This window comes from Callorhinus ursinus, unplaced genomic scaffold, assembly GCF_003265705.2.
Source record: "Callorhinus ursinus isolate GAN/ISIS: 27379988/994484 unplaced genomic scaffold, GSC_fseal_2.0 scaffold5, whole genome shotgun sequence".
Taxonomy (NCBI): Eukaryota; Metazoa; Chordata; class Mammalia; order Carnivora; family Otariidae; genus Callorhinus; species Callorhinus ursinus.
This window is the reverse complement of record NW_027397067.1, coordinates 13,608,373-13,632,445: the sequence shown is the minus strand read 5'-3', so window position 1 is coordinate 13,632,445 and position 24,073 is coordinate 13,608,373. Positions and strand designations below refer to the sequence as shown.

General features: G+C 40.5%; 1 protein-coding gene across 5 annotated transcripts in view; it reads left to right on the top strand.

Annotated features, from left to right (window-relative positions):
- The window catches only part of ASPH (aspartate beta-hydroxylase), a 212,813-nt gene that overhangs the window by 64,723 nt on the left and 124,017 nt on the right, over nt 1–24,073 (top strand). For 4 of the 5 annotated variants that reach the window (XM_073892801.1, XM_025870635.2, XM_073892804.1 and 1 more), the window contains 10 exons: nt 1,114–1,206; nt 3,897–3,971; nt 7,991–8,116; nt 11,792–11,824; nt 12,802–12,858; nt 13,348–13,398; nt 13,846–13,878; nt 18,568–18,606; nt 18,998–19,033; nt 22,744–22,788. In XM_073892801.1, the coding sequence (XP_073748902.1) occupies nt 1,114–1,206; nt 3,897–3,971; nt 7,991–8,116; nt 11,792–11,824; nt 12,802–12,858; nt 13,348–13,398; nt 13,846–13,878; nt 18,568–18,606; nt 18,998–19,033; nt 22,744–22,788 (588 nt within the window). The remainder of the gene's footprint in view (nt 1–1,113; nt 1,207–3,896; nt 3,972–7,990; nt 8,117–11,791; nt 11,825–12,801; nt 12,859–13,347; nt 13,399–13,845; nt 13,879–18,567; nt 18,607–18,997; nt 19,034–22,743; nt 22,789–24,073) is intronic. The other variant, XM_073892803.1, reaches the window with a different exon arrangement.

Sequence of the window (24,073 nt, the reverse complement as noted above, 5' to 3'; positions counted from 1 at the left end):
TGATGAGGTAGAATCCTGTGTATCTCTGCCTCACTCTCTTTAGGATTGGAGAGAAGAAGGTGAGAGTGTATTTTTGCCAATGGGAGAAAAATGAAAGGAAGAATCAGGAAAAATACAAGGAATCAAAAAGAAGTAAAAGACATGGAGAGTTTTGCAGATTACAGTAGCATATGTACATTAAGAGTGGTCTGAAGTGCTCAGGAAAAGAAAAATGCCTCTCAATTCTGTACTGACCTTTCCACTCTAGGCCATTGACATGCATGACACATTCCCTCTAGTAACAGTTGTTGGTACAAGATTCTCGCTGGGGGTAACAAAGAGCCAGGAGCTGGTGAATGGAATGACAGGCTCTGGGACCTGATTTAGCTTTCTAAAGAGTTGTATTTAGTAGAGGATGTATTTTAATGCTCTTCATATAGAATATCAAAGAAATCATTTAGTCTAATAGATTTTAGACTGGTGTTGACTTTAAAATCAGATTTCATGTTTATTTACCCCGATGTTTTATTTTCCTTAAGACGTTAAAAAAACACACACACATATCTTTGTTTTCATGTCTTTTAGCTCTTTATAGAACAGTATGATTGTAAGTGGTACCTTGAGAAGTTTGTAAATAGTTATGTATGATTTGTTCTCATTTTTAACTATAGTTTTCAAGAAGAACAGGTAATTATATAAAAATCAAAATGTGGCAGGCAAACAAATTCAAGCGTATCTTAGTTGTCTTACTGCTGGATTCAGAGCTCAAGCAGCAATTAATCACTTCTGAACACGAGGAGCTTGAACTCATATTGAACTTCTTTTGGCAAGAGCAGACATGACTCTATTTTAGAGATTCGTGAAGGCTTAAGCAAGGATTTTTTGTTTTATTGTTTTTAAGTGAAAGGTTAACTTAGGAAAAGAGATGTTCAAGGCCGACGTGAAGTTACAGAGCAGTCTGTTTGCCTACTTGAGTTTTGAAGCATCTCTACATTCTCACGGAGTATGAAGTCTGAGAAACCGAATTACTTGCACTGTTGATGAAGTGTTCGAGAATATCGTTTTTCCTGGTTTAATATGTCAAAAAAAAAAAAAAGGAAAAAACTCAAGTTAACTTTGTGAATAAAAATGCAGGCCTTAAAGAAAGATCTACTTCAAAGCCAACAGTCCCACCGGAAGAAGCTGAGCCATACCCGTGGCTGGAGGAGCAGGTCCCCGAGGATTCAGGTAAGCTCTCCTCGACCTCTGACCAGATGTGCCTCATCCTGCCAGCTCTCTGGTTTGCAATTTCCAGAATCATGTTTTACCCATAATTTGTGTCACAATGTTTATGGAAAATGAAGTATTTTTTTCTCCTTCTCTCCTGAGATTTTGGAGTAAACTTAATGTTTTCTAGTAAAAATTTACACAGGATAATTTTAATTTTGGGGATCAAGAATCAAAGGCACAGCGGAGGTGGCACAGTTAGGAACATCATGAACTAAATGCCAGGTATCTGGATTCCAGTTCCAGAACCTCTTATAGTGAAAGCACAGTTCGACACATAGTGTACCCTCGTGTTGTCATGGTCGGTTCCAAGATCTAACGGAGGCCTACTGGGCTCCCAGTCTTTTTAATAGGATGGTCTCCTTTCTCCATCAGAGACTTTCCAGACCCCCACTTGATGCTGTGGGAGGCCTCTTGTACATCCACATGAATGCATAGATGAATTCAGAGATCTCCATAGTCACCCAAGGGCTGTGACCCACAGAAGGAAAACTCCTAAAGTCTGTCAATAAATTGGCAAATGAAATTCAAATCTATTACTAGTGTTTCCTGTTTGTGCTGTGATATTTATTGCAAAGTACTGTTTAATTGCTGCACAGTTTCCCTTTACCTAACCGTTCTCCAAAATTTGGTTTCATCTTGCCACCTATTGGAAGGGTTTGGTATGACACTACATATTTACTAGCAACTGAAGTACTCTGGCTGGTTTTGTCACTGTATGAATAATGATTTTCTTTTCTCCCTTTCTTTTAAGATCAGTATGCTGCTCTGATTTTTTTTATTTGTTCCAAACATAATCCTGGAATTTACTCTCTCCTTCCCAGTCCTTTAGAGTACCATAACTCGAGCAAAACTACTTTTTTTAACGTTTTATAATTAAATGTGTATTTGGATTTAGCATCTCAGATACTGCTTTGCACTAAATAAATTTATAATTTAAAAAATACTGTTTTTCAAAGCTAATACCTACTCTGAAATGTTGTGCCATTCGTTTCAGCTCTCCTTTTTAAATTTTTGTTAATACTGCTCTACATTTAACTGATAACTTGTCCTTCTAAATCTGTCAGTTTATTTTCAACTCATATCCTTTTCAACTTCTTGGCAGTGTTTGGTTTAGTTTAAATGTTGCCTTTTCACCCTTTCTCTTATCTAGGGTTTTGGCTTCTTTTTCTTCTCTACCTATCCTACAAACCCAGGTACATACCTCTCATTACAACACAATAAAGTAAACCCCTCTTGGTCCCTACAGTACTTTCTATCTGCCCTCCAGTCCCCGGCCCTGTACTAGCCAGATTTTTGAAAAAAGAATCTACAGTTGCTTTCTTTGCCTTATTTTCCACTCAGTTTTTAACTCATTGCAATCTAGCTTCTGCCTCTCCTAATCCTTCCCAGAGGAAAGGGGGAATATCACAGAATCATGGAAAGGTGAAACAGCATGGTGGACTCACTGAGTTCAAAGCCAGTGCAGGTAGGTGATTCTGGAGAGGCATGTGAGGGCTAGATTGTGGAGGTCTTCTGTTCTGAGGAGCTTAGATTTTCCTCTTTTCCTGTGTTCAGGCTGAGGAAGCCATTAAAGGGTTAAGCAGAGAAGCAGAGTACCATCCACTCCAGTTACTAATATTAGATTCTCTGTGGATGGTGCTGTCAGCAGTCGTAAAACTAAGAATTGGTTAGGAAGCTGTCATGGGCATTGTGAGAGCCGAGGAGGGAAGAACAGAGATTGGCAGGCTCTTCTGTAATTATATGCAAATACATATAAAAATGGTGTGTGACATACAAACATCTATAAAAATAGAAGGTACTTTTTGTGCTTCAGGAATGGTTTTGTAATGTGATTAGCTTAACGGGTTCTTAAACTCTTTTCCCATCTGAAGTTCAAATGAACTTACCCTGTTTTTGTCATTGAGGATTAGCTTATCAGTATAACTAACTGATGTCATTGGCATTATTTCATGTGACAGCATGGGTGATACTAAGTCTAGTGCTACTTCAATTTACTGAACATGGATGTTTGTTAAACAGAAAATTTATCGTAGTGTCAGTGTCATTATAGCTTCCTGTTTGTTGTGTGATGTTTCAACAAACCCAGTAATCCGATAAGCAGCACAGTGTTGTTGGAAGGTCATTACTGATAGTGTTGACTTTTGTAATTTATATCTATTTGAATCTGTGGATCTGACTGTCAGATGGGCTTCTCCAAAGCCGAAAGGATTGTCGGTTATCATGTGGGTTCTCGTCCTCAACTTCTGACCCTCTCGGTCCTCACACAGTGGCCTGTCATGTGCTCTCATGTATGTTGGCCTCATCTTCCACATTTTCATCTTCATTTCCTTCCTGAAGTACTTCCCTTCCTGAAAGCTTTGCCCATCCCCTTTTCTTTATTCCATCATGACTGTGAATTTTGTTAATTAGAAACTGAAGTAATTTTGCTCTGTGAGGTGTTTGCTAAACGTTTATATCTGCTGTCAAAATAAAACCAATCTTACTGTGTTTGCCAACATATAAAAAAAAAAGTGGCAAATGGGTATGAAAGGTAGCATAGTTGATGAGCCAAATATATTCATTTGAATGTGTGCACCTGGATGTCATGTTTCATGTTCTTCATTAATACCTAGGTTTTTTCTACTTAATTATGTTTTTAATCATTGTAGGACTTCGGAATACTGAAGATGAAGTAGAAGAACAAATTCAGCCCCTTCTCCATGAGGCAGTCTACACAGAACATGGTATGAATTAAAATCCATTTTCTCGTGCATTGCTTGCTCAAATAATGGTTAATTACATAAAGTGACTTAGACATTATTTTTAAATTTAAATCATAATTGAGTGGTTTTTTAATTATTGGAGGACAGGTGTTTCTGAAAGAGCACTAAACTTGTTTTATCTTACCCTGCCTTACTGTTAAGGAAATTATCGCATAGATTTAATAAAGAAATGGTTGGAATAAATGAGAATAAACGAGTTAAAACCAATGATACATCAAGAACAGATGCAAGAACAGGGAAGAGAAAAATGGAACACAACCGAGAGTAAGCCGTAATGGGCTATGTGGATGCTGGCACCGGCCGGACCCTGGCTGCGTGCTTGGGCGGTCACCATAGCAAAAAGAGAAACTTTTAATTACGTTGGTTATGTTACCAGAGAGGAAATGAACATGCTATCTACTTAGAGAATATAAAACATTTCCCCAGCTCTTACATCTAAAGCATTTCTTATATGTAGTTCTGTACAGAGAATATTAAATAATACTTTAGAAACCCATGCTTTAAGATTTTATGAGACTGTTTCTTGAAACATCCCTTGATAAAAGCAGATAGTATAACCCCAAGATGTGACTCACAAAGGGATTTCGAAGAAGGCAGAACACATGGTATCCTGATATGCCTAAAGGTTTGGTGTGAGCTGAAGAGAGTCCTAAAGGAAAAAAATACGTTTCTTGAAAACAACTGGGACTATCGTTGAAAGTGCTTTAGCAGGCCTGCTAAACTGTCTTACTCAGGCTTAGGTGTTTGGGGGTTATGTGTAAAGCATCCCATCCAGCTCCATCTGTGCTGTGCTGGGGAGACCCACTGCGGCTGAGCTGTAGGTTTTCACCATTGGCTCTTCTCGGTCTCGGAGCCCGTGTCCTTTCATTACCGGCTTCTGCTCAGCCAGGAGAGCCACTGCACCTGAGCGTGCATCTGCCTCTCTCGGCAAGCACAAGCTTTCCCTTCCTACATCTTTTCTTTAACGTTAACCTAACACAAAGATGATGCAGTCTGAATAAATCAGTGATTTCAGTATGATGAGGTCAGTGCCTTAACGGTGAAATGTCACGGCTGTGTGGGCCTTGTATAGACTTTGGCATTAGCAAAGGCTTCTCCGAAGAGGTGACTTTCTTTCTGACTTAGTAGCTGAAGGATGGCGTCATGCTTTGCCAGGTGGGTGTTGTTCTTGGAGGGTTCTGGGCAAAGGGCATGGCCCGTGGGCAAGCCCAGAGGAAAAGAGGATCCAAGAGTAGTTCAGGGTGGCCGGCCAATGGAGTACCTAGGTGGAGAGTGATTGGGAAAGGAATCAGAGGATTCACAGAGGAATCAGAACCACTGGAGGGCGCCAGGGAGTGCTGTGCCTTGTCTGCAGTGTGAACATGAGCAGAGGGAGCGTGCTGGGGTGGGAGAGGAGTTGGGGGGCTCTCCTGGTGATCTGAGTGGGTCAGGATGGTCGGTCGAACCAAATTTAGCCAAGGTGGGGAGAGAGAAGCATGGGACGATATGGTAGACATTCGGGTGGGTGGGTGTAGGAAACCAGACAGAAGGGGGACGAATCAAGTCTAACATGCCTGGGTTTCTGGCCGCAAGACTTCCTCTTAGACTTACTCTCTTCTTTAGAAATTCACAGAGGCCATGGCTTTAAATGTTATATGTGTTGTTTCTGAGTATGTATCTGTAGCCCTATCTCCTCTGAGCTCCTGGTTTATCCAGCTGCCTGTTGATCTTCATTTGTATGTTTTATGGGTATCTCAGACTCAAAATGGACTTAAGCAGAATTCTTGATTCCTTTGCATTTCATAGCTCTCCCCCACACCCTGTAAAATTTTGCTTTTATTCCACTCTTTTATATGTTAGGTCTTGGTCTCCCCTCTACTTAGTAGCTTAAGCTAAAAACCGGGGAGTTTTCCTTATTTTTCTCTCTCCTCTTCTCGCCTCCTATGGGACCCACGGGCAGGTCCTGCCAGCTTGGCCTCCAGCACGTATCTGGACCGCAGTGTGGCAGCGTCACCGTCCTCTCCTGCATGGCGGCTGCAGCGGCATCCAGTTGGGTCTGTGTTTGATGTGCCTTATGTGGACCTGGTCTTTTTCTTTTCCTCCTCTCAGTCACTTTTCTCCAGCCCAAATGCCTCTCTTTTCCTTATAATTGCCAAGTCTGTTTGCCTCGGGGCCTTTGTACGTGTTATTATCTCTTACTGATATGTGTGTGTTCCAGTCTTCACATCTTACCCGATGAAACATGGCCTCCCTGACCACCATCTCTGCAGTAGACTCTCTGTCCAGGGCCTTCTGTGCTTCTTCATGGTGTTTCAGGGCCTGTGGCTGCCATGTACTAACTGTGTGGTTTTAGCCAAGTTTCTCAAGTTCCTCGTCCTTCGAAGGGGGGAATAGTACCTACTTCCTGGGGTTACTGTAACGGCCATAAGAGGGCTTCGCAGTGCCTCAGACGTAGTCAGCCTGCAGGGAACTGTTTTGCTCGTACCGGGCTGTCACTGACTGAGCAAGGGAGACTCAGATAATGCATGGTGTTCCGTGGGTTTCCCTACTGAAAACAGGGACTTTCCATTAAGTAACGAGCGGTGGCCAAGAGCTAAATCCTGCTCATGTGAAGACTATAAAGTTGCACTGGATAACACCAGAGTAAGGAAAAAAGAATATGGAAAGGGGGTATGATAAAATCAGTGACAGGAATGAGAATTGGTGATTGGTTTGCCAATTGGCAGAAAATCTGAAACGAGGAGAAACAATGTAGCAGGCTGTGTTGGAAAGATAGAAAACAAATAAATAGTGTGGCCATAAATGGGCCCACATAGTTCAGTAGCAGTGGAGAGCGTCGCTATTTCATACTAAAGGTGAGGGAAGGAAGGCTTCCTGCGGTGTTTGAGGAGAGTTTAGTGGCAGCAGAAACAGTAATATCCTTACGGTGATGATGATGATAAGAATAACACAACAAGAACAGTAACACCTAAATGCTTGTTCTGGGCTGGGCAGTTTTCCAAGTGCTTTAATCCTCACAGCAATGCTATAAGTAGGTACTCTCCTATTTCCTTTTTGTGGAAGAAAAGTCCTTGGCACAAAGTAATTACATAACGTCTCTGGGGCCACACAGCTGGTGTGGAAAGACTAAATTTGGAGCCATACACTCGAGACCCCACACTCCTAACCACTTTACTGCCCTGTGAGCACAGCTGAGTCTCGTGTTGCTTGGTTAGAGTATTATGTATAGGACATACTGCACTTGCAGCCATGTCAGGTTACTATTGGGAGAACTTTTTACGCCAAGATGACAAGCTAAACCGTATTGTAGCGGGATAAGTAGCCTATCCAACACCTACACAAAAGAAGCAGAATAGCTTAGTATATCATAAAAGTTAGTCTCAGAAGAGAAAAATGGGCATTTCTGTATAACTCACAGGCTCCACATAGCAAACTTTGGATGCAAAGTATAGTACAGGTGACCTTATGCAGATGACCTAGCATACAGCTGAGAGAGGTATCTGGCTGTTCTTTGCAATAGAACATTTTATGGAGTTATTTAAGATTGTTACATGGAGTTTTAGGACAATTCTCAATGAGAGGTCACAAGGTGATCTTCTCCCTAACCTGGTGATAATAGAAGAGGCAAATACTTTAACAATTATGAATTCATTTCTTCATTCCTTAAATACTTATTGAGCATTTCCTATAGTTAAGCATGGCCCTGACTGCTTGGCATACATAGTAAATAAAATATATGAGGCCCCTGTGCTTGGTGAGTTCATGTTCTAGTGAGAGAAGGCCTCCCCCCCCCCAGGTGGACTAGCACTTGACCAGAGTGAGGACAGAGCTTCAGAGCGGGCAACAGCCTGTGCCATAGCCCAGATGAGGGGCAGCGAGTGCCCAGCAGCAGGAGCGGGTATGTGGCAGCCTTTCGGAAGTGGCTCATGCGTCCGTGTTGGCTGTTGCCTGTGGGCCCTTGTTGTGGACTCGTGTGACTCTGTTCATTGTGATTGTTCAAGGAGACGATGTACAACAAGAAGAGGGTGGACAAGCGAGAGAACCACAACTGGAAGATGATGATTTCCTCGTAGGACGTGATGCAGATGATAGATTTGAGTCCCTGGAGACTAGAACATTTCATGAAGGTAGGACACGTTTTTTTGGTTTCAGAATAAAACCCAATAGACAATTTGTAATTATGATTATTGAAGTCTTTCTTAAACACCTTTAAAACCAATATTTAATTTTTATCTGAAGTTTATTTTTAAGTGGAAGCTGGTGAAACTAATTTTTTCCCTAAAATAAGTAGATATCTTGATTTTGATTCAAAGCACTTTCTTAAGGAAACTGTCAGAATACATAAATTCCTTATAGGAAGTAAGTGAAATGCTTTAGCACATTACGTTTACTGTACACTGCTTCCTAGAGTGCCATGTATTAGAAGAAATTCAGAAAATGGATGAAATATTTTACTTGGCAATCTGTCACAGTCTCTTGCTCTAACATGAACTCCATAGGTACAGCTTATAGAACACAATTCTTAGCTTCTGTACCAGGCATTGACAACCTTTTTCTGTAAACAGCTAGAGGATCAATATTTTAGGCTTTGCAGACCATATGGCCTTTATTGAAACTACTCAGCTCTGCTGTCATAGTGCAGAAGTAGCCTTAAATAATACCTAAATGGGTACATATGGCCATGTTCCAGGGAAACTTTATGTACAAAATCAGGAGGCGGGCTTGCTCTGGGCTACAGACCATAGTTTGCTGACATCTGTTCTGTGGCAGCATCTTCCATTAAATGCTGGTTATTTAAATATCCACTGAGTAGCTTACCTGGGATCATTTGCAGAAGGCAAGTTAGAGCTACAGTTATTCATTGTTGACACATAGAGGGAAGTGATTTCTGTAATGCTGAACTTTTTCTCATGTATTTTGTGTTCTGCTATGTTTTAATGTGATACTACCACGGTTATTTATTTGAAGCCTTGTTAAATGAGCACACATGCTTTGTTCTTATGGTATCTATTCTCCGTTCTTTTTTAAGGTGGCCCTTTAAGACTTTAATGAGTTCTTGAGAGATTTTTTTTTTAACTTTTTAATTAATTTATTTTTAAAGTAAGCTGTCTGCCCAATGTGGGGCTTTAACACATGACCCTGAGATCAAGAGTCACATGCTTTACCCACTGAGCCAGCCAGGCACCCTGAAAGATTTTAATCCACAGATTGTATTCTGATTGATTAATGATATTTTATTTAGAGTATAGAAGTATATAAATGATATGATTGTATGTGTATAATTATATACATAAAATGAATACTACTGAAACATTGTTTCAGATCAATGTTTCATTTCTAAAGAGTAAAACTAAAGGAAAAGGTTGACAGCACCCACACAAAATCAACCATATAGCCCATTATGTTCCACCATATAATAATCATCAGAGTCTGTGGTTGAGCTGCTTCAGGACCCATGCAAAAGCATAGCCCCACAAGCCGCAAAGGATCTGGATAAGAGGTATCTGGCAGTGTTTAAGGATTAGCTAAGCCTCAGTCAAGTTCAGGCAAGTTAGAAAGACTGTGAGAAACAAGTAATAAGTGAAATCCACAGCACTAATGAAGGTAGGAAGGTCCAGAGCCATAAGGTCTTGGATTCAGAGAGGGAATTTCTTGTGAATATGGTCCATAAAAGATGTACTTGATACCCCTACAAGTAGTTTTCAGTCTTGGATGCAATCAAGATCGCCTGGAGAGCTTTTAAAAGAATGCTTTGACCCACCCTAGACAAAGTGAATCAGAATGTCTGGGGTGTGGAGCCTCTAAAACCGGATCATTGTCAAAGCTCCCCAGGTCATATCCCAAGTGCAGCCGAGGTTGAGCAGCACTCTGGCCAGGCTGGTGATTTTTTCACATGTCTCCCCTCATGTCCCAGGCTGCTGGGTGTGAACAGGCTAAGGCGTGTGCCTCCATGCTCATAGCCAGGGGGAATCAGGTGGAGACGTAGCACTTGTACAGGCTAAAAATTGAGTGGCGAGGTAGCCTGGTCACAATACAGTTGGTAAATGGTTGCTAAGACTTTTTTTTAAGCATATAAAAGTAATGAAAAAGTAAAGTATATCTCCTTTTCACAATATTTAAGGTATTGGGAAGCTAGAAGCAAGAAGCTCTTGATTTATGAATGAATATATTTCCAAAAACTTACATTCATGCTTATCGTTGAGAGCAGGAAGTACGCTTTTCCATAGTGTTATAAGTGATGTTATGTTGTGTTATAAGTGATGGTTATAATGTTATAAGTGATAGTTCGATTCCCATACCAACCTACAAAATTGTATATAATGCATACTTTTCTATGAAAAATGTACACTCAAAATGATTTTGAGCTTGTATATGAGTTTAGCTGCATTGTGCATTAAAAGTAGGCATTTATAGACCAGCTTTAAAACTTCAGACCTTTGGGGCGCCTGGGTGGTGCAGTTGGTTAAGCATCTGACTTGTGGATTTGGCTCAGGTTGTGATGTCAGGGTCGTGAGATTGAGCCCCATGTCAGCTCCATGCTCAACATGGAGTCTGCTTGAGGCTGTCTCTCCCTCTCCCTCTGCCCCTCCCCACTCTCTCTCTCCCTCCCTCTCTCTCTCAAATAAATAAATTTTTTTAAAAAAACTTTAGACCTTTAGTTATCAGTTTTTTAGAAGAGTTTATTTATTTATTTGACAGGGAGAGACACAGCGAGAGAGGGAACACAAGCAGGGGGAGTGGGAGAGGGAGAAGCAGGCTTCCTGTGGAGCAGGGAGCCTGATGTGGGGCTCGATCCTCAGACCCTGGGATCATGACCTGAGCCGAAGGCAGACGTTTAACAACTGAGTCACCCAGGTGCCCAGGCCTTTAATTATCATGTATGTTACAATTTCTCTGGGGAAAAAACTGCTTCTAATTTCTAAGTAAGGGATGCTGATAAAATGATTTCCACACTTCTGTGGTATCTCTTGCTCCCTCCTGTCTTCAGCCAAGATGGCTCAGGAAGATTGACAGCTACTCAGAATTTTGGTGTCTTAGATGCTGCTTAAATGACACATTTCAGTTAAGACAGTTAAGACACTCAAATTATCTGAAACATAAGGAATTTGATATTTTTGAGGTTAGGAGTTCAGATTGGGGGTAGGAAGAAGTACTTCTAAAAAGTTTATAAATCGAGAAAACCTTACTTTCTGACCTCATCTTTCATTGGGACATAGATTCAGTGTGAACCTAAAAGTTGTTTATTGAAAGTCTTCAGAAATTAAAAATATTTACACTTCATATAGTTGTTACATTAACAAGGGTCAGTGGAGTAGTGAGAATCCTGTGGTGGCAGCATTTTGCTATTGGGGGTCTGCAGGTTCAATTAGGAACTCATTTACCTCTCAGCTGCCCGTCTTAGAAAGTCTCCTCTGTCTTTCCTTGTGTTCCCATCTGTAGACACTGTGCTTTTGCTCTAGAAAACAAGACACCACAGTGGAATGTGAAGTAGGCTAAGATAGCCCCTTTCCTGGGTCCAGCTTTGTCACTGTGTTCCACTGTTCAAATCATCCTCTCATTAGTCCAGGCTGTGGTGGCATTGAGTGGGTCGAAGAGGATGTGTAAGGCATTTCTAAGTGTAGTTCTAGTAAAAGATAAAGTGCTCAGCAAACAGTTAATGGATATTTTCATGTTTGATTTTAATAATTTTTTGCTTTCCAAATAAAATCAGTGGCAAGCATAGATTCAGGATATGCATCTGTGGTAAATATACATACAATTTTATGAAAGTACTGCTATTGATTTGATGTTACTCTTTTCAGAAACTGAAGATAGTTACCATGTAGAAGAGACAGGTGAGATTTAAACTTAATACTCTTCTTTTTTAATTAGAACGAGTCTTTTCCTATAAAAAGAACATCATGAGAAAGAGAAAACATTATCTATGATTATCTATTAATATATTTTATAATATGTCATAAAATACGTAATATGTAGTTAATTGTTATATATAACATATATGGTGTCATAATTTCATGTGTGTGTTTCTTTGTGAATATAGTTTTTGTGCTTTTGAAGTCTGCTTCCTGAAGATAAACACCCAGTAGTGGGATTGCTAGGCCAACAGATACAGTAGAAGTGCATGTTTTGTAGCCTTAAATTACAAAGTCGATGAAAGATCAGGATTGTGTCCTGTCACTGGTCATGCATCCCCAGAAGATATGGCCACACTGGAGGTGGACATGTCGTCTTTCAGTAAGCCTGTGTTGGCCAGTTTTTCCTCTGGTGCTGGAATAGATCCCTCTCTCTGTGCTTGAGGACCACATGATACTCTTGGCTAGCATTTAGGACCTATATCACTTCAACCATAGGTATTTGTAAATACTAGAACTGTATTGCGGTCTGGGAGTACTCAGCTACTGAGTCCAAGTGTGAGGGGCTGGGAAGTGTGTGTGCCCTTCCTCAGGCACACTCTTGGCGGCCGGTGCTTGCTGAGTGGATGGGAGGAGGGCTCACCTGCACCGCCATATCTGTGGTCTCTGTCTCTCTCTGTCTCATTAGTCTTTTGCTGAATATAGTTGAATTTGCATAATCTAAAGTTTGTGGTTCGATTATAAACCCATTGATGATGGGGACTATCTCATTCATCTTTGTATCTGGCATTTCACAAAGGTAGTACCTGGGTGTTCCATGAGTGAATATAAATGTGAGCATCATGATTTGATTTTACATTTCTGGCGTTACTGGATATTGTGCTTTTCCTATTTTGAATATCAAGTGTAATCCTTCTTGAGATATATTTCTAATTTCCTAATCATTTCTTAACTTACAGCTTCACAGGCTTATAATCAGGATATGGAAGAAATGATGTATGAGCAGGACAGTCCAGGTTTGTGATAATGTGTTTCTGTTTAAGGCACTGGCCAAAGCCAATCTATCCTGTGGTAAATGATTCACTCTGATTCAACACAGAGTCCTCTTTATAATACTCGCAACCATTTTTGGTTGCCCAGACATTTATAGAAATTCCTGAATATAGTTTAATATTACATGGAGGAATGAGGGAAGAAGGGGATGTATTTTTCAAACCACAATTGGGACTTTGCTCTTTGTAGATAGGACGCTGGGAAGGCGATTCGGAAATTGACGAGGCAGTATGGTGTAGTGGAGTCTTACTGGTTCTGCTCCTTCCTGTCCTTGTGATTTAGAGAGCAAATTATGGAACTATATTCAGCTTAAATTTTATTGAATGATAATGATAATATCTCTCTTACACAATTGTGAAGATTGGAATTAATTTGTAAATACTTTAGAATGGCATCTAGTAATGTGTTTGTTTTTTTCATGTTTGACAGAGGTGTATATTTTTTCTCTATAGATTCCACGGAACCTGTAGTAGGTGATGATGAAAGAAGGTACCACGAAGCAGGTACTGGGTGAATATTTTCATTAGATTGTAAACATTACTCAAGGCTTTACCGTTGTATGCTATGTTAACATGATTTTTCTTTCAAAGGAGTCAAAGAAGTGATCTTAACACCTAATACAAGTCTTTTTGCCTTGTAACAAGATTAGATTATGAAAGGGAATATCAGGCTTTCATATTTTAGCTCATCTACACTGGCACCATGACAAAACAGGATATTAATCCTTAATACTACTTTTGCATATCTTTATGCCAGTTTGAGGAATTTTTATGAAAAAAATTTACTCGTCCTTTTGTCTAGTTGTTTTTGGGCAGAGGCACTTACCACTGACTGCAGACACTGATATTTAAAGGAATAGAATGCTATATTTGAGATTAAGTTGTGGTTTTTAGCTAAGCAGTTACATAGAATGACCCATTTAATACTGAGTTTTATTCTCTTTCTTGCAGAAGACCTTACCTACCAAGACGATGATGAACCAGGTTTGAAAATGCTTCTTAACCTTAAGCCATCTACTTGTTTTAAAATCTACTCATAGTTTATAGAGTATAGAGGATAGTGTTTTAAGCTTCAAATACCATAACTTAAAAGCTCCAAATGAATGGGTCTTTTCAAAGAATTTACTTGGGAAGGTGTTTACCTCCTCCAGTGGCACTGCCATTGACTAAATAATTTTTCTTAAATTCTTTGCAAGTTGCCTTCAGAAGCCGTTAAAAATTTTTCACAAGAACTTATCTCATTACTTTATAGTCTTAGCTCTCTTTTGACTAGCATATGTCTGGTCCATAGAAAACTAGTCAGAGTTGAACTACTCTAGTTTCCTCCCTACAAAGTAATCCCACTCTTAAAGGTGATGGATCTACTAGTATGGAGAAAGGTACAAAAGAATTTCACCGCAGGCTTAAAAGTGGCATAAAGAGGAGTTCGGGCATGTTTTTGGCATGAGTGGCACTAGATTCAGATTTGGGCAATTATAGCTTTGTTTGTTGCCCAAGCACTCCCCAGGCTGTTTTATTAAACTCCACAAAGTAGATTCTATTTTTGCGACTTCCGGGATGAAGGAAATAAGGTTCAGAGAATGTAAGTGATTTGTATAAGTTGATATGACTAAGAAATGATAAAGCCAGTGGTGTCATTTTTATTCCGCCACATTCATGGATGACTGTAAAAGGAGAGAAGTCAGTTGAGCATAACTTCATGTGTGAAGCAAGAAGGACGAAGAAGTGTATAGTGCTTGAGTCAAATATGGAGCACTTTCTATGTGCCGGATGGTTTGGGGGCTTGACATTCAAATAGGAGCAATATGGAATCCTACTGTCAAGAAACGTATGGTTTCGGGCGCCTGGGTGGCTCAGTTGGTTAAGCGACTGCCTTCGGCTCAGGTCATGATCCTGGAGTCCCAGGATCGAGTCCCACATCGGGCTCCCTGCTCAGCAGGGAGTCTGCTTCTCCCTCTGACCCTCTTCCCTCTCATGCTCTCTATCTCTCATTCTCTCTCTCTCAAATAAATAAATAAAATCTTTAAAAAAAAAAAAAGAAACGTATGGTTTCATGACGGTGGTTCTCAGTTGAAGAAAATTAGGAGTGGCTGTGTATAAACCTGATATGCTAATTTATTAAGCATATGTATTTAAGATTTAAGGTCCTACTAAGATGACCAGTCACAGTGGCTATTTCTAATGGGATATGAATGATGCCATTGGAAGCATCCTGGATTCTGTCTTTCAGAACTGGTATTTTTATAAGAAATAATTTGGCCACTATGATTGCATCTAGATTTTCTTTTCAGTTTCAAATTTAAAGGAGAAAATAGGAATTTGGAAATTAAAAGTTATATGTAGAGATGAGACTTGAGATACTTTTCTAATTTCTGCCCCTGATTACAGTGTTTGTCTAAATATGCTAGGAAGAACATGTTTGGAAGGCAGTTTGCAGACTAGATCCAGAGAACTTTAAAATCAAACTTGAAAGAAGTGTAAAATTAGATACTGTGTTAAAAAAAGATATTGTAAAATAAATGTGTTTTCATAGGCAGAATATCAGAATAAATATAATTTAACATGTTAAAAGAGTAATAAATAGCACCTAAGGGATCATCAAGATTTGAGACACTTTGGATCACAAGATTTTGAGATACTTTAGATTACCTGGTCAGAGAACCTAAACTTTTTTAAACAAAAGGGATTTAATAGAATTATTAATAGGATTATTCACTATGTTCTAAAAAGGTACCTTTGTGACATTCAGGAACCAGGCTAGGGAAAACAAGTGAACATATGTAAGTGAAGCTGTAAGTAGGGTGAAAACAATATTTTTCAGGGATGCCTGAGTGGCTCAGCCGTTAAGCATCTGCCTTCATCTCAGGTCATGATCCCAGGGTCCTGGGATCGAGCCCCACTTCAGGCTCCCTGCTCAGCGGGAAACCTGCTTCTCCCTCTCCCACTCCCCCTGCTTGTGTTCCCTCTCTTGCGGTCTCTCTCTCTCTGTGTCAAATAAATAAATAAAATCTCTAAAAAAAAATCGTTTTTCAGTAGGAGAACAGAATATATTCTGTATTAAACTCCCTACATCGGGAACCTGGAAAACATGTGGCTTATTAAAGCTATGGAGGTAACCAGCTTTCATATTAAAAATCTAGAAAGCATCAAGCCTACATTGGATATACCTAGGAAATGACAGTACCGTCTCACCTTCTGATTGATTTATTCATATACTGCATATGTATTAACTATTTTATGTCTAAAACAGTACTGGGGCAGTTCCAGTGAGGAACACGCACATAGTCCATATTCCTATGGGCCTTATATTTTAGCGGCGGGTTGGGGAGGGGGGGAGAAATTACACAAATAGCTTCAGTTTAGTGTTTTTCCTCATAATTGTGTTAAGTGCTGGTGAGAACAGGGACGGTGTGTAACAAGAGCATATAGTGAAGAGACCTACCTAGTTTGTGGACCAGGGAAGGCTTCCCTGAAGTTGGAAATGCCAAGGCAAGGAGAAAAGGTGGCCGGAATGTTGTAAGAAGCCTCTGACGTGGGAAGATGTGTCTGGAGTGCTGGCAGTCTAATCTGGCCTGAGATTGCAATATGTCTGGGCTCCAGAGGATGCCTAGAGCTAGTCAGGGATGTTCACCTACCCTCAGGGCATTGTTCAAGGCATGACAAAAATCAGATATGCATTTTGTCAAGATTGATCAGTCTGATATGTAGCAAATAGACTGGACAGACACAGAGTGGATATGGGGAGACCAGTTAGTTTAGTGTCATTATCCCAATCTGATCTTGCCTGAGTCCCATCTCTGCCAAAAGAGGAGTCAGAGGAGATGAGTTTCAGGAAAGGGATGTTCAGCAGTGTCCCATGCTGCTGAGGACCCACGCGAGGTGAGCACTGAGCACATGCCTTGGATCTAATGTGACAGCAGCCTCCTGGTGACCTTGGCAGGAGCCATTTTCAGTGGATACAGATGAAGGTGGACAGAGATAAAGTAGTTTCAGCCAGGGTGGTGGCAGTGACGGGTAGCGGACAAGCTGAGAAATGTAAGGAGATAAAGTTGACAGGGCGCTTGATGTGTGGGTGTAGCTGGGGGAGAGAGCAAGGTGTCAGGAACCCCGTCCACCGTTCCGGCTCGTGCCCTTGATGGATGATGGATGGCGGTGCTTTTTCCCTAAGACAGGCAGGACTGGAAAACAGGAACGGGCCAAGAGGCCATGAGTATATGTTGACAGTGTATGTCGAGACATCCAGGGGGATATGTAATAAGCCAATTGGTAGTGCTTGGATCTCAGCAGAGACCTCTCATTCGTGGCTGTGAGTTTGGGAGTCATGAGTCTGTACAACATAATTGAAGCCAGAGGCTGAGATCACTTATGGAGGGAGGACAGTGTAGGGGCATGGGAGTCTCTGGCTGGCCTTTGATGAAAGCCAACATTTCATGCCTGGTAGGACTGGGACAAGTGATGAAGATTGAGAAGGAGAAAGGAAGGAATTGAAGGAGAGCACGGTCACACCGAAGTGTGTGAGAAGGAAGGAGCTGCTGAGAGATCTAACTCAGTGAGGTGGAACTCATTCCCTAGATGGAACGAGGTGGTCTCGGAGGAGCCTCGGCAGGGATGAGTCAGGGCCACAAGAGAGGTGGCAGTAGTTGGGGAAGGAAGTGAGGGGTGAGACAGCAAATGTGAACGACTCTTTGAAGAAATGAGATTGTGAAATGGAGGTGAGATGTGGGGCAAGGGGAAGCAGGCTCAAGAAAGGGCTTTTTTTTTTCTTTAAGTTGCTAGAGACGTGAGCGTGTTTAAATACAACACAGTTCAAAGTGACAGAGTGAGCAACCAAGCGCTGCTCCTCTGTCTTACCAGTACCACCAGAAGGACAGGAGATGATGGGTTAAAAATGGTCCCTTACTCTTCCCAGCGCTGAGAATATAGTAGGTGCTCAAAAAATTTTCTTTAGTAAATGATCGTAAAGAATATATTGATAACTGTGCTAGGAAAACAAGAAAGCTCACTCTAAGTGAACCAGAAAATTTGAGGCATTTTGGAAAATGGATAAAGCTGGGATTGGGTTGACCCAAGAAAGCTGTGACCCAGCCGCACCCGAGAGGAGAGACCAGAGCCTCCTGTGTAGCAGACCACAGAGCCACTGAGCCCCATGCAAGTAAACGAGGAGAAATGATGGGTGCTCACAGTCTGCCAGCTGAACCCTCGCTCTGAGGGGCTGGTACCAGCAGTGTTGGCCCCCAGGTGGAAGATCTGAGAGTTGTTCCCTAAACAAATAGAGAATCTGCCTGGTAAAGCTCAGAATTCTCCCCTGCAGACATGAAAAAATAGAAAAGGGAAATTCAGTGCCACCAGGAAGTAAACAGGCTTTGGATCCTGGTAACAAGTGATTGGGGAAGAACCTTAATTTCCCCCATTTTACATGAAGAAAGTGTTTGTAATTACCCATCTCCTGTGACCAAAAGGTGGCCGACTTGGACTTTGAATCTGCATGTGTTTGATTCCACGCCACACTCTTCCCCACCCTGCTCTGTAGACTGCTACTTCCCAGCGACTAAGCCCCAGGTGTTTAAGGATGAATTAAACATTGTCTCTGCTCATGAAACCGTACAGCGAGTGTTGTGTCACAGTGAGACTTAATGTAGTCCTAAAGGATTATTTCTTCTGTGTATTTTCTAGTATATGAACCGTTGGAAAATGAAGGGCTAGAAAGTTCAGGTAAGCTTTTTCTCTAAACGGGTGTTTCCTGCAATCAGCCCCACCTCCCTGTATTTATTAAAACTCACATAACTTGTGGGACAAAGATAGATGTAGTAAGCAATACAAGACATTTTCAAGTCTCCAAGGAAGTGATTGCATATTGTCAATATGCTTATTCCCTACTTATGATGCAAGTTTTATGTCATCAGGGATGATGTCAGCCTATTTGATGTATTCTTTGAATATAATCTAGGAATTAAAGTTGATATGCTAATATAAATACTTATGAGTCTTCATAAGAAGCCCCCAGTCTAAAAAGAGCCAAATTTAGTTACCTTAGTAGAGATAAGTTAATTTAGAAATCTAGTGTGAGTTAATGTAAAATGTGTTTGGTTGTTTGTTTTTTTAGATAATGCTGCAGAAGATTCAAACATAATTTTAGAAGGTAAGTTAATTTTATAGAGATAGTTTTACTTTTTGTATTGAAATTATGTTCCTGTATTCAACAGATATGTATTGGACACTTTGCTGTCCATAGAGTGCCCAGGGCTAGGAAGGAGAGTGAAGACAACGGATAGGATTTCTGGTTTCCTTGGGGTTGGCATTCTCGTGGTCAAACATGATCAAGTAACTACAGATTATGAAAAGTGCAACAACAGAGATAAAACCAGGGTAGTCCAATAGCAAATAACTGGTTACAGTGACGCTCTTCTAACTAGGGGGTGGTTTTGTCAGATGGGGTTAGCCTTGGACAGGGATGGGTTGAAATTGGGTTCTTTATGTTGTTGTTCAGCTGCACGGGCTATTTTTGAAAGTGAAGGGATTATTCCTAAAAAATTGTTGCATATATTACATGGTGGTGCTTTGACAGCATGTAGAGTTAACAGAGATCCTAACAGTCTGCAAAGTTCTTTCATATACGTTATTTCAGTTGATCCTCACAGTGGATACTGAAGAGGAGATAGGACAATATCATTGTGCTTTTCGTGTGTGTGTGGCAAAGCTGGTATTCATCCCAGACTTGGGGCCTGCAGTGGACTCTGGGGTCCATGGGCTTTAACAGTCGGAAGTTGCCACAGGAAACATGTAATAGGGCATTTGCTCTTAAAATTACTTCTAGAATTCATTTATGAGCCACTCATTGTCAGTTTTCAGGTTAAATGTTACTGCTTTTGAGCTTGGTTTGGCAGAATATATAGTAGTACAGTTGACTAAAATGGGAGAAGATAGGGAGGAGTGGAGGGAATGTGGGGGTACCAGAATCGCCCTCATTGTCCACCTAGCTGCCGGCAGAGACCCCTCCATGGCTGCCGTGGGACCGCCGCGTGCACGCAAATTCATCTCCACGTAGCACGCTGGATAGTGTTCCAGAATTTCTCCTACCTCCTATTACTCAGTTCTTTTTGAAGGATATAGCCGAGTCTGTGTTTTTATTCAGTCAGAATCAGAAAATGGAAACCCCACATCCCTTGGAAGAACTTTATCCGACCCATCCCACCTATTTTGGTTTTATATTAAGAGACAAAACGTCACAATATGCATCTTGGCTCTGCCTTTCCTGTGTTTGAAGTAGTTTTTCCGAAGACTTCTCAGGCATTTTGATAAGCCAGTAGAGGATATAGTGGCGACTGCTAAGGGAATTCCTTTTGGGGTTAGTGGGGCTCTGGACTGTGCACCGCTAGCCCCACCTGTAGTTTCTGTGCTCCTGTGTTTGGAACCTGAGTGGTCAGTGAGGAGGAACTCAGCATAATTCACATGCCCTCTTAACCTCTGTTGCCCCCCTCTTCCTTGACTTGGCTCGATGCATCAATAAATTAATTGGATTCCCACACCAGAAATGCGAGTGTCATCATTGACACTCCCTCCATCTTTGCAGCTAATCCCAAGTCCTGGTGAATGGGCTTCGGAAACATTTCTCAAATGCATTCTTTTCTCTGTGGCTCTAGTGATCTAGTTCAGCCCTCATCACCTTCCTGGACAACAATGGTCACCTTCTAGCCCATCATCTCAACTTGATACTTGTCCCCTTCAGATCCATCTGTCATGATGCCATTAGGGTGTTCTATTCAAAAGTACAGGTTAGGCTGTATCAACACGGTGCCTACACCCTCTTTTTCTTCCCCATCTGTGTCAGTAAGGTTACTTTCTGTTACAGGCAACAGAAAACTAAACTTGAACTGGCTTAAGCATTGAAGATTCAGGTGACAGATCAGTTGTGAACTTGGTGAGGAATTTGGACTATATTCCAGGTGCATTGGGAATCTGGGAAAAATACTTAAATGAGGTATGGCATAATCTGACTTATTTTAAAGAATTACTTTCACTCCTAGTTAGAAAACGGATTGGATGGAGCAAGAATGGAGGCAGGGGCCACCGTTAGGAAATGATTGGGTACCAATCCAGGAAGTGATCATGGTGGCCTGGAGTAATGTCATGGCAGTGGAAATGGAGGGGAAAGTTTTGAATTTGAGAGAGATTTTTGAATTACAACTGATGGAACTTTCTGATGATTGTGAAGGAAAGAGAAATCAAGGGAGACTTCGGTTTGGTTTGAGTAACTGTCGGATGGTGGGTAAACTAGGACATAGAGGAAACTGGTTTAGGGGAGAAAACCAAGGCTCCATAGTAGATATTTTAAGTTTGGGAATGTGAGATTCCCAGGCGGAGGTATCAAGTGGGGGGTTGGAAGTGCCAGTGAGAGGAGCTACACGGGTGAGACCTGAAATTGATGTGTTTGGGAGCCATCATCATGAGGGTGGGCGTCGAAATCCGTACTGAAGTGGGTTTAAAAAGTCCCGGAGTAAAGAAAATCAGGTTGTGCTGATATAATTAGTTTGCTGTTTCCTTTTAAAAAATCCTCTCGTTACATCATTGCTAAAATACATTTCAGGTTAAGTCTGTTAAATGAACACTTTTTCAGAATAAAATTGGTTGAAAATTTATCTTGCAATAATGAGAAGGCTTTCTGAGTATAATATCAGTGATGGAAATAATAAAGTGACTTAACACTTTATGATGCATACAAGTTTTTCAAACCTAAAATGACAAGTAAAAGAAAATCCTGAGAAAAAAATACTGGTAAAGGTGATACAGTGCTAGTAGATCTCTGACTTAACTAAGAACGAAATCAGTAGGCAAACCTTAACAAGCCAGTCACAACAGAGAAGGCTAGCAAACGCTCACGGTACTGCCACTAAAACAATGAAATATGCCAGAATATTAACTGTGATCAGTGGGAAGAGGTGAGATTTTTTTTTCCCTTTTTCCTTTTATGTAAAAAATATTTCCAAATCTTCCATGTGGGTATGTATTATTCTTAAAATTAGAAGCAATTTAATATAAGAAGAAAAATGATTAGCTGCATTAATGTATGAGTTTTAGAAAATGCTATAAAAATTCTTCCTTTTGACCAAAGTCTGTTCCAAGTCTTTAGGAGCAAAAGGAAAGCTGATATAATCTTATCTCTAGATTAAGGTAATGTTCAGTGGGTTGTTAGCTATGAAGATCTTAAAATGTGATGTAATTTGATAGAGTGAATTAGATTCAATATATTATTATACCATTATGTGATAAAGTCTACAGTCTCTTTAGTTTGCAAATGGGATGAAGTGGCCAGGGAAAAAAGCAAGATGTTAAAAAAGTCATCTCCATGTTTTTGGCCGGTCTTAGAATATATTATCTTGAATATTATTTTTCAGAAACTTTATTAAGGATAGTAATTTACTTTTAGGACTCTGATCTTTCAATTTCTTTGTGTTGTTTCGTTCATGTTACAATTAGGGTTATGTCTTAAAAACTTTTGAACAACATATTTTAAACATCTTTCTTCAGCTTTCTCATCAAGTCTGATGCAAAACTGTCACGAAGACCTGGGTTTTAATTCATATCTCCTTTGCCCAGGCAGCGAGTTTTGCAGTTAGTCAGTTAGGCAGATAATGTAAAGCCTATTTCATGAACGCTTGAGAAGTATACAACATTTTGCGAAGTTCTAGCTAATTCTTTGTTGTAATAGTGTGAAAACTTAATGTTTTTGTTATCATTGCACACGAATCCCAAAAATGTCTGTAAAAATAATCACTGTAACTTAAATACAGTCTGTACCTTAAACACTGGTCGGCGATATATAATGGATTGTAATTTTCTTACTTATTTTAGAAGAGCACATGCCCCCTGCTGAAGAACAACAGGAAGTACCACCAGGTATGACATTTTGTTGGACGCATTGCTCTTTCCTTTTCTGTTTAATTTGAAATGTACTGTTGCATACAGCACAGTAGCTGTATGAAATCAGTCAATGAAGAGTAAAATTCCTGAGAGAAGGATTAATTATACCTAAATTTAAAGAGAAGATTGTCTGCATTTTGATCAGTTGAGCCAAAGTAAAGGAAAATACATGTCAGATTCAGTCTAGTACATGTTTGTTGAGCCGGAATGTGAGGAGTGTTAATGATCAAAGTACCGTATGATTTTTGCCATTATAGATGGTAGTAGTAGTAGTAGTTAGGTGTTTATTTTTTCCTTTTTTTTTTTTTTAAATTGATAGGCTAATTGATGATGGATCAGAATTGCCTTAAGATGAAAGTTCTAGTAGTGCATACTTTTGTGACTTTATGCTTCTTCCCCATTCCCCATTTCCGTGAGGGCATCTTAGTGCCCTGGGCAATCCTGGCTGGCTGCCTAGGTCTCGTTAGTACCCGAAGTCTTTCTTTCCAGCCCCCTGGGTTCATCCATTTCTGTACTTTTCCCTCCCCTCTGCCACGTGCCCCTCTCACAGCAGTGAATTTAGACAGTGGGAACATCATTTCGACCAGGGCCTGTGCTTTCAAATGGCGTTTGAGAGATGACATTAATTCTACCTGCAATCAGAAATTAACATACAAGCCTCCTGTTCTCATAGTGGGAAAGACATGTTTTGTGAAGAGGGGAGTTTCTAGGACCTCTATCCCAAGGGTATTTCCTCTTGCTTCTGTTTTTTATTTCCATTTTCTTTCTTTTTGGTTGAATTTTTGCTCCTATTTCTTACATTATGCTTAATGTGAATTTTGTGGCAATGATATACATTACTCTTGTTGATTTTGGTAGAAATAATTATAACTGTCAAAATCTCCTGACTAATAAATTTCAAGGAAAAAAAATAACTTTTATAATCAAAGAATATTTTTAGTTATATACCCCAGCTCATCTTTGCTTATTTCACGTTGGGATGTTACAGGTTTTGGCGGTTGTCATACCGTGTACATTTATAGTCATCTGTACAAATGCTTAAGAGAACTGGGTTGTTGGTATTATAATGTGAATGAGAATAGAAATCCATGGAGAATTTGGGCTTTTACATGATGGGTACTGCGCAGGTACGTGCATTTTGTGTTTAGAAAAGGTGCACAGAGCAGGGAGAGTTGATGTTTCTATCCTGCCTTTGTAATTTCTTCTTTATTGTTGAGGGTGCTTCACGGAGGGCCTTGTTTCTGCCTTGAGGAGGCAGAGC